We start from the raw sequence: 10,759 nt of genomic DNA, 5'->3' as shown, positions 1-10,759 counted from the left end.
CTCTACCCAGGGGGAGAGCTTGAGGCTCTGTCTCAAAAAAAAAAAAAAAAAAAAAATGAAGTGGCAAAACATCAATGCTGGGTAGATTGGGAAATGGTACTATCTACTTATAATCCCTAAAACAGCCACTGTAAAATCTATGGTAAATGCTACAGTCACTTCTCAACTCATTTTCTGAGGCCAGCATTACCCTGATGCCCAAATCAGACAAAGAGTCGAAAAAAGAAAATTACAGGTTAATATTCTTTATGAACAAAAATTCACGGCAAAATACTAGCAAGTTGAGTCTATCCTTTGTCAGGTAGTTGACCCTATGAAAGAAGGTTAGGTTAATATTTGAAAACAATCAATGTAATCCACCATACTAATTATTTCAAGAAAAAAGCTCACATGACAACATTAATTGGTACAGAAAAAGCATTTGACAAAATTCGACGTCTATTCATGACGGTAAAATATAAAAAATATTTTAAAACTTCTTAGCAAAATAGGAGCAGAAGGGAATTTCCTCAGTCAGATAAATGGCTTTTACAAAAAAACTAACAGCTACCATGGCAAAAGACTAAATGTTTTCCCCTTAAGATTGGGAACAGGGAAGGATGGCCACTCTCACCACCTCAACCATTTGTTGAATAGCAGTGGTGAGAGTGACCATCAACTGGAAGCCTTAGCCAGTGCAATAAGGCAAGAAAAAAATAATAAAAGACACATACCTTGGAAAGGAAAAAATAAAACCATTTTTATTTATAGATGACATGATCATCTAAGTAAAAAAAATTACATAAAACATGGGGGTAGTGCCTGTGGCTCAAAGGAGTAGGGCACCAGCTCCATATGCCGGAGGTAGCAGGTTCAAACTTAGCCCCGGTCAAAACTGCAAAAAAAAAAAAAAAAAAATTACATAAAACCTTCAAACAACAAAATGGAACAAACAGAAAACTAGAAGTAATAAGTGAATTTAGCAAGGCTATAGAGTATGACATCAACAAATAAAAATCAATCATATTTTTATATATATTACCAATTGGACATTGAAATTTTTAAAGCAAATACAATTCTATAAAAATTCTAACAAAAAATGAAATATTTACATATAAACCTAATAAATCAGCATTACCTAGTTTGTAGAAAGAAATCAAAAATAACTTTAAAAAATGGGAACACATGCCGTATTCCTGTATTAGAAGACTCAATATAGTATAGCCGTCACTCTTCTCCAAATAGATCCATAAATTTAACACAATACCAACCAAAATCCCAGCAGAAATACACTGCCCTGTCCATGAAGAGAGACTGAGGTTTGTGAGCTCCAGCCTGAGCACCAAGGCACCATGACAACAAAGATGTTGGCTTCCTGGGGCATTATTGTCTGTGCTGTGAACAAGAGAAAGCTGCAGGCCAACTGTGCCACCCCCACCCTGACACCCTTAGCAGTAAACAAGTTAAATGATCTCTTTAAAAAAAAAAAAAAAAGTCTGTTCCTGTAGGTGTGAAAATGTTGCGGGTGTGGGGAAAAGTTAAAATCTGAACCCTCAGGACCCCTCTGGCTGTAAGCTCCAGGAATGCTGGAATGCAGAAGCCCTGGGGCTCACTGAAGAAATCACCTGACTGTCATATGCTTAATATGTGGCTGCCTTGTAATGAAAACAAAGTGATGCATTTTGAAAATGAAGCCAGTGTTAGTTTCCAGAAGAAGTAATATTTGTCTTCTCTGTAGGGGATAGAAAATATCTCTTTGGATCATTTTCCTTTTCTGTAAAGAAAAAAAGAAAAAATCCTATCCTGTTTTCTTGCATCCCTTCTGGTAGAACCGGTTTCATTAAAGTTGCCTTGAGTTGTACCTATTAATCCATTCAGGGAAAGGATTGGATGACTCCAAAAATTCAGAGGCAGGAAATCCTCACTGCTGGTAGTAACATGGAGGTACATTATTTTCCACCAAACTTGGCAAAGCCTTTTTACAGTTTCATCAAACATTTCATTTTCAGATGCCTCATTTGTGTACCCTGTAATAGTACCAGGCAAAGATTTCCTTGAACTATTTAGGATAATTCTGAATGATAGTGTTGAAAGATGAGAAATACATGAACTTTATCTGCTGTTTTTTTAACACATTTCTTTTGCAACCTTAAGTGTTTACTCAAAGATGGGATGGCAAGCTGACTTTGAGAGGAAAGATGCTTATCTCTATTTTTCCAGTGTATTTATTTTTATAAAAGTTTGAACAGCTGCAGCATCTCTTAGTAGTGTCTGTTAGAGGATCTCAAGTTTGACAGTTACAGGGGCAATGTGGTTTTTAATTCAAAAGGAATCATCAGTGATAATAGGTTTTTGATATTTTTTGTTTTGTTTTGTTTGAGACAAGGTCTTGCTCTGTCAACCCCAGTTTGAGTGCAGTGGCATCATGGTAGCTCTCAGCAACCTCAAACTCCTGGCTTCAAGCAATCCTCCTGGCTCAGTTGGGAATACAGGCACACACCATTAGCCCTGGCTAATTTTTCTATTTTCTGTAAAAATGGGGTCTCACTTTTGCTCGGGCTGGCTTGAACTCCTGGCCTCAAGTGATCCTCCCACCTTGGCCTCTTAGAGTGCTGGGATTACAGGTGTGAGCCACCACCTGGCCAGGGATAATAGGTTAGAAGAGAGCAAGGTGTCATTTTATTTAACAGTGTTAATGGTGAAAAGTTCTTCTTTTGGTCTCTGAAATGCAAGAGGAGAGAGAACCCTTATACCCTATAGCGCCTATCACAGAGAAGCTTGAGAAAAAGGAAACCAGGACTTCTCATACATGATGAATTCGGTGGTTGCTGGTGGCAAACTTCCAGGAAGCCAGACCCTTCCTGTTCAAATGATGTGGTTTCCTAAGGGACATATAAATATCTCTCTCAAGGAACCCCACGTGCACACACATCAGTGCAGCCGTCAGTGTGACTGATAGAGGAGCAAGAGGTGACTCTGGGAGAATCTGGAGCACAGTGGGGTCACAGAAGCAGCTGGGCAGGTTGGGACTGGGACTCAGGAGATGTAGCCAGGCACAGTATGTAGCCTTAGCATGCAGAAAGCACCAGGTTAACTGTCCAGAAGACAAGAAAGGGAGTGGCAGGCCATCATGAAGAGGATGGAGAAAAGGAGAGAGGAACAAGTGAGAGAATTTATCAGGATATGTAGAGAGGGTGGCGAAGACCCACTAGAAACAGACTACAGTGCACGCCAGGTCTATATGTCCTTAAGAAATGAGAGAGAAGACTCGGTGCCTGTAGCACAATGGTTACAGCACCTGCCACATGCACGAAGGGTGGCAGGTTCGAACCTACCCTGGGCCAGCTAAACAACAATGACAACTGCAACAAAAAAATAGCCAGGCATTGTGGCAGGTGCCTATAGTCCAAGCTATTTGGGAGGCTGAGGCAAGAGAATTAATTAAGCCCAAGAGTTTGAGGTTCCTGTGAGCTATGACGCCACAGTACTCTACTGAGGGCAACATAGTGAGACTCTGTCTCAAAAAAAAAAAGGAAAGAAAAGAAATGGGAGAGAAGACCAGGTGTGTAGGTCACGCCTGTAATCCCAGCTCTCTGGGAGGCCAGGTGGGTGGATTGTTTTGAGCTCAGGAATTTGGAGACCAGCCTGAGACCCCAACCCTACTAAAACTTGTCAGGTGTTGTAGCAGGTGCCTGTAGTCCCAGCTACTAAGGAGGATGAGGCAAGAGGATCAGTTGAGGCCAGGAGTTTGAGGTTGCTGTGAACTATGATGATACAGCACTCTATCGAGGGCTACTGAGTAAGAATCTGTTTCAAAAAAAACCACAGACAAAAAAATAGGGGCAAGGGGGAGGGGAGAGGAAAGAGAGGGGAGGGAGGGTGATTGATAGGATCTCACCTAATGTGCACAATATGAGGGTGCTCAGCACGCCCTCCCCCCTCCAGGTCAACAGCTCAAGTACAACTTGAACTTTACCTTAGAAATGAAAATAATGTAACCTAACTCATATTAACCTGAAATTAAAAAAAAAAAACAGCAGAGAAAATTGAAACATTAAAATCAGACCTAAGTGTCTGTCCTCACAAGCATGAACCTGCAGGAACAGACCACCACAATGCCCAGCTGGGAGCCAGGACTGCCAGACCCATTCCCAGGACAAACCCAGCTGTCAGAAGGTAGTCCTAAGTCTTGGGCATTCCTTGATGCCTCTTAGAATTAAATTTTATGAGCCTATTGGAATAATTCCTACTGTACATATTGAAATATAAAACAAAGTCCATATTAGCAAATTTTTGTCTAGGCAACATTACTGTTTCACAGGCTATTGCTTGGTCTTCTAGGAGGATTTTTTGTTGTTGTTTTGTCTGGGGGTGAGTGGTGAGATAGGGTCTATTGCCCGGGGAGAGTGCCATGGCATCATAGCTCACACTGCAACCTCAAACTCCTGGGCTCAAGCAATGTTCCTGCCTCAGCCCCAAGTAGCTGGGACTATAGGTGCCCACCACAACACCTGGCTAATTCTGCCATTTTTAGTAGAGATGGGGTCTCGTTCATACTCAGGCTTGTCTTAAGCTCCTGAGCTGAGGCAATCCACACACCTCAGCCTCCCAGAGTTCTGGGGTTATAGGCATGAGCCCTGCACCCGGCCCTTCTAGGAATTCTTAAAAAAATTATTTAACAGCAGATATTTCTAATCTGCCTGCTCTGTGTGTGTGTGAGAGAGAGAGACAGAGAGAGAGAGACCTCAATAAAAGAATACTAATTATTAACTATAAAGAACAATTTAAAGTTACTGGTGGTATTCTTTAGATAATTAAATAACTAACCTGTTATCCTCTAAGTAAACCATCTGATAATCTAAACTTAATTACTATTTTCTAAAGTTCTTGAGCTTCAAATAAGAATTTTGTTTATATTGTTATCAATATAACCATTCTTCACTGACAGCCATAGTCTAAACCCTACAGAGTAGTTGCTAGGTTCCTTGGTTATTATTGGAGGCCATGTGATGGACCAGCTGAGAGACACAGGCCAGAGCAAGTGGTGGACTGTGTGTGCTCAAACCCCGCTCCAGTATGCACTAGCTATGTAAATTATATGCAGTCCCAGGACTTAATTTCTTCACCTGTAAAATGGGGATGATAACAACTAGATCTACCTCACAGGAGTGCTGTGAGGATTAGATAAGCCTGGGACAGAACCTCAGTAAGTACTTGTTAGTGATACAGAAGGCACTTAGAATAATGCTTGGTATTCTGGTCAACAGTATTATGTGTGTTAACTATTATTTCCATTATTTCCTGATGTTCTGCTTCATCATTTTAGTAGTCATGTTAGGGTATGTGAAGTTGGTCAACATGTCCAAGGAGTTCCATGATTCTCAAAAGACTGAAAACACCACACCGCAAGGACGTTCTCTCTCTTTTTTAATATTCAGTTCATCTCAGTTTAATGCATCTATCCCTTTGTATTCAACAGAGTTGAAAATATGTCAATGAGGCTGGAAGAAATCAACGAAAGAGAAAATTTTATGAAAACTTCCCTGCAGACTGTTGACCTCCGACTTTCTCAACTGGAAGAATTATCAGGCAGAATGGTGAACGCTCTTGAAAATCTTGCAGGGATTGACAGGTCTGACCTGATACAGGCACGATCCCGAGCTTCTTCTGAATGTGATGCAACTTACCTTCTAAGGCAGAGCAGTATCAACAGTGCTGATGGCTACAGCTTGTATCGATACCATTTTAATGGAGAAGAATTATTGTTTGAGGATACTTCTCTCTCGATGTCACCAGGGGCAGGATTCAGGAAAAGAACCTGTTCTTTCCGTGTGAAGGAAGAGAAGGATGTGAAAATGCATCTGGTCCCAGAACGTCAGAACAGCCTTCACCTTTCACCGAGCACACCGGCCCTTCCAGACGGTAGTCACCTTGCAGTTGAGGACATAAAGAACACTTCAGAGCCAAAGTTAGGCCCAGATATCGGGATTTCCACTGAGGATGATGAAAGGCAGGCAGACTCTAAAAGAGAAGAAACTATTTCCTCAAGTTTAAACCCACCAGCTGTAATGCCGGGACAGAACACGTCAGATTTTCAAAACACTCAGCTCACAGTGGAAACAACCAACATCGAAGGCACTATTTCCTATCCACTGGAAGAAACCAAAATCACCCGCCATTACCCTGATGAAACACTGCATGCCTGTAAAACAATGAAGTCCAGAAGCTTTGTATATTCCCAGGGGAGAAAGCTGGTCAGTGGGGCTAACAACTGGAACACAGAGTACAGTTCAATCATGGACCAGCAGTGGACAACAGAGTGGAAATACCAAGTCCAGAAGATCACACGCTCTCGCAGCACAGAGATCCCTCACGTCGTGTCGGAAGCTGCTCTGCAAGCCGAGCAGAAAGAGCAGTTTGCAGACATGGAAGATGAAGAGTGCGCTTCTGAAGCAGCTCCTCAGATCCCCTGTTTATCCCTAGCTTTTGTTGACAGAACTGGAAAGGAAAACCTGCTGTCTGTGAAACCAGATCAAACTTTGGGATTCTCATGTCTAAGGTCAAAAAGTTTACACGGCCATCCCAAGCATGTCAGATCCATGCAGGGCAAATTAGACAGACCAGGGCACGCCAGCAGTGTGAGCAACCTGGAGGTGGTGTCTGGAATGACAACAGAAGGAGGAAAGGTTAAACAAGAGAAAACGTCCACAGAGACTGAATGCTGACCTATTTTGTTTCTTTGACTTTTGTTTTTTTAACAGTCAGAATCACAAATGGGTGCCATCTCAGCCACCTAACATCGTAAACTTCTGAAAACATTTTCCTTACAATAATTTGGAAATTAGACTAAAAATTTAATACACTAATCTTAGAGTTTAATGTATCATTAGCATAAGTTTGTAGGCATAGGTTTGTTTAGTTAGAGTGGGAATAAATTAAAGTGACAACACTTTAATAGAGATAAATTGGTTAATAAGTATGCAAGATTATACAATGGCTTTATTCCTGAGGGCCACCAAACATCCTAAAAAATGCCTTTGGGCATTTAAGTCATCATTAGGTCACTTAAGAAGTAAGCAACTACATAAGAAAGAGAAGTTTAAAAGAAGGCATACATGAAAGGGTGGCGCCTGTGGCTCAAAGGAGTACGGCACCGGCCCCATATACCAGAGGTGAAAGGTTCAAACCTGGCCTAGGCCAAAAAAAAAAAAAAGGCATACATGAAGAAAGGGGGGGGGGGTGAGAGGAAAGAAAAATAAAAGTATGAGGTGTGAGAAGAGAGAAGGAGGCATCTCGCTTATGTTTTATTTTAAATTATGCAATGGGAAAAAAGTACATGATTCTATCAAAGATCACACTTTAAAAAGTTAGGATGAGCGAGAGCTTTGAGAATGTATATATATAAAAATAAAGTATCCAGTAAGCATTTTCTTGTTGTCCTATAGTCCTCAATGGCAAACAGGATTACCTCTGACTATGCAATGGTGTGTGCAGATCTGTAGCTAACCCCTAAAGGATGTATGTTCAAGAACCACAGTGACCACTCATGGCTGAGAACACTAGATGTTTTGCTTCAACTTGAAGTTCAAACACCTACGATGGCACTAGGACCCTATGCTGGGGGGTCCAGAAGGGGCCACTCCACCACCAACATTCTTGGCTATATAAAAAAGGAGCAGAGATGGCAGCAAGGGCAGAGCGGAGACTGGAGTTAGAGCCTGGGCCCTCACCATCCCTTAAGAGTACCTCAGTGTGCTCAGGTCAAAGTGCATGTCAGGTACACACAGATTGGGCCAGCCTCTTGCCTAGAGTCAGTGACAGATGCTACTTTCCCAAAGTGCCTCATACCGAAAAGAACCAGCCAGGAAAGTACCTAGGAATTGGTGGTGGTAGGGTTGGAGGGCATGTCAGACAGAAATGGGAGATGATCACATACAAAAAGGAGAGCACTGCTTCCATTCTCATGTGGGCTGCACACCAGTTGGCTACCAGAAACTGACAAAGGGAGAGAGAGGCAGAGATAGAAATAGAGGGAGAGAGAGATTATAACCTGTTCCACCACAGTAATTCACTGCCAGTATGCCAAAGGCAGTGATCAGAGACAATAATACCTAAATGTGATCAAAGAGTTTTCCTCAAAATAAGACTAAGATTTTAATAGTCACGTTATAATCCATGAACTGGGCTGAATTTATCAAAAAGGATTCATATACCATTGCCTTGGGAGGGGAGAAGGCTTTAAAATTTAGAAAATGGCAACCTTATTTAACATGAAGCAATTATTTGTGTATCACTTCCCTGAGACTCCTTGATTGACGCTGCTGCATGTGTCTATTTCACCAAATACTTCACCCATTACAGTTTCATCTCATTCCTAAATCTTTCCTCTGAGTGTCAGAAAAACTTTCAGCCTTTTGCCATAGCCTAGCAAAGAGATTTCTCAGAATAAGCCAGGGAGCCTATGACAACTCAACAAAACTGGTCTGAAGAAGACAAGGCTTATTTCTGGAATCCTCCCCATCTCTGTTCATTACACAAACCCCCTTCTTTTAGGTCTCCTTACCTTGCCTCAGAGGTGAAACCCATATCCCATTTCCTTAAGTGTCACTATAATTTGTGATACCTCTCTCCTGGTATCACAGGAGATGTGAAAGTATTGGCTAAAAGGGATTTGTGATGCAATATTCACTTTTTTTTTTTTTTTTTTAGACAGGATCTTGCTCTGTTGCCCTGGCTAGTGTGCAGCAGCATCATTATGGCTCCCTGCAACCTCTAACTCCTGGGCTGAAGTCATCCTCCTGCCTCACCTTCCCAAGTAGCTGGGACTAACATGCATGCACCAGCAGACGTGGCTAATTTTTAAAGAATTTTTGATAGAAACAGAGTCTTGCTACTTTGTCCATGCTAGTCTCAAACTGAGAGCTACCTTGCCCAGGCTGATGCAAGTTTCTCTAAGGATTTTTGTCTTGAAGATCCAAGTGAGTAAATCCTAATGGTGGAATTTCAGAACTTGTCACTGGCCAATTATTCTTGAGATCTTTCTCATGCACCCTAAATCACACCACTTAGCTGTTTAGCACTTCACCAATTTAGTAAAATTAAAAATATTGAGGCTCTTTTATATAGAACCCTGTTCTAGACTGTTTGTTATTACATTATATTATTCCCAATGTCATTATAATTTTGTCTAAATATGGACAACCAAATATTAGAAACTAATATCCAATCTCACCAAATCTAGAGGTTTCTAATACATTAAATGAGAAAACTTGTTTATTGCAGTTTAATTTACAATCACCAAGATGTGGAAACAACCTAAATGCCCATCAACTCATGACTGGATTAATAAATTGTGGTATATGTATACTATGGAATACTATTCAGCCATAAGAAAAGATGGGAGAGGAGGGGGAAGCTGGCCGACTGAAACCAGCTTTCAACAGAAGCTCCTGTCCAGAGGGAAAGATAATGGCCAGAAAGCACCCAGTAAAGCTGAAGGTCAGGAGCTGAGCTGAAAGAGAAGATTGATAACTGCACCTCATCCCTGCTGAGGTGAGCTGAGACTCCAAGGAAGCAAATTTCAGGTACAATACCCATCCCAAAGAGGACAAGTGTCCGTCACCTCCCTCAAAAGAGTGGGGATCATTGTGTGATCTCTATAAGCGAGCAGAGAACAGAAGACCTCTTGTCTCACCCCACAGGAGATAGTCACTGGAGGCTGGGACTCCTTCTCCAGATTGACCCCGCTGTGAGCCTGGGTATTCTCTTGCCTGGCATAAAAGTTGAACAAATATTTTCCCTGCCATTCTGAATTCCCAGTCCACCCTTCTTCCCTTGCCTGCTGGTCTAAAAGCCCACCTGCAACTGCAGAGACTGGAATGTCCACAGTTACTTGCTAGGGCTGGGATTGCATGGGCTGCAGCAGCACAGCTGCACTGAAACAGTGACTCCAGTAGAAGTGGAAAGAGCACAGGTGGGAGGGTGACTGGCCCAGCTCTGCAAAAGTGTATATCAGCAGCAGGCAGAGGTGCTAGAAGCTGCATGGTGGGCAGATGCTCAGGAACTGTGCAGAGGCATGGGAACAAAGGCACCTGCCATGCAGCAGCAGTGATAGTAGAGCAATCACACTGGGGTCAAATTGCAGAGAGACAACTCCCCAATTCTGTGGACTGCCAGAGGGAGCCAGACCTCACCCTGCAGGAGTACCAGAGGAGAACTGTGGCTGGAGCAGAGGCACGGTCTCTGAGGGAGAAAACATTTGCTACATTATTAACCTCAGACTCTGAACAAACTCAAGTGAAACACTCCCAAGTTCCCATTGAGCACCAAAGGGAATAAGGTTTCAGCTCTCCCTGCCAGCTGGTGGCAGAGTGTAGAAGCCTGGCCAAGGAGGCACTGACTCCTCTTTGACTCTGGCAACTGCAAATCACTGCAAATCACCTCCCTGCCAGCTGGTGGCAGAGTGTGGAAGCCTGGCCAAGGGGGCACTGACTCCTCTTTGACTCTGGCAACTGCAAATCATTGGCATATTTACTCATTGGAGGGAACTGGGCCACAGCCCTATGGTGTTACCAGTAACTGGGTGTCTCAGAGGTGCAAGATGGGGAAGAAGGTGCCAGACCCCCAGTCTAACTCTTTAGCTAGCTGGGCAGGCCTTTCTGACTCCACAGAGCACTAAAGCAAGTCATACTTTATCTGCCAGTGGACCCTTGCTATCTAGTTGCTGGAGACCTTTTGAACTCTCCTATTTGATCAGTGATTGGGTGGACCAGGACAATTG

At 42.6% G+C, this 10,759-nt stretch overlaps 1 protein-coding gene across 1 annotated transcript in view; it reads left to right on the top strand.

The window, feature by feature from the left end:
* The window catches only part of TRPM1 (transient receptor potential cation channel subfamily M member 1), an 84,561-nt gene extending 77,857 nt beyond the window's left edge, over positions 1-6,704 (top strand). The window contains exon 25 of the mRNA XM_023507618.1: positions 5,459-6,704. Coding sequence (XP_023363386.1) covers positions 5,459-6,704 — 1,246 coding nt within the window. The remainder of the gene's footprint in view (positions 1-5,458) is intronic.
* The last annotated feature ends 4,055 nt before the right edge of the window (positions 6,705-10,759 follow it).

Source organism: Otolemur garnettii, unplaced genomic scaffold (genome assembly GCF_000181295.1).
Source record: "Otolemur garnettii isolate 467f Iridium unplaced genomic scaffold, OtoGar3 scaffold00194, whole genome shotgun sequence".
In the NCBI taxonomy this organism is placed as follows: Eukaryota; Metazoa; Chordata; class Mammalia; order Primates; family Galagidae; genus Otolemur; species Otolemur garnettii.
This window is presented reverse-complemented; position numbering and strand designations above follow the sequence as displayed.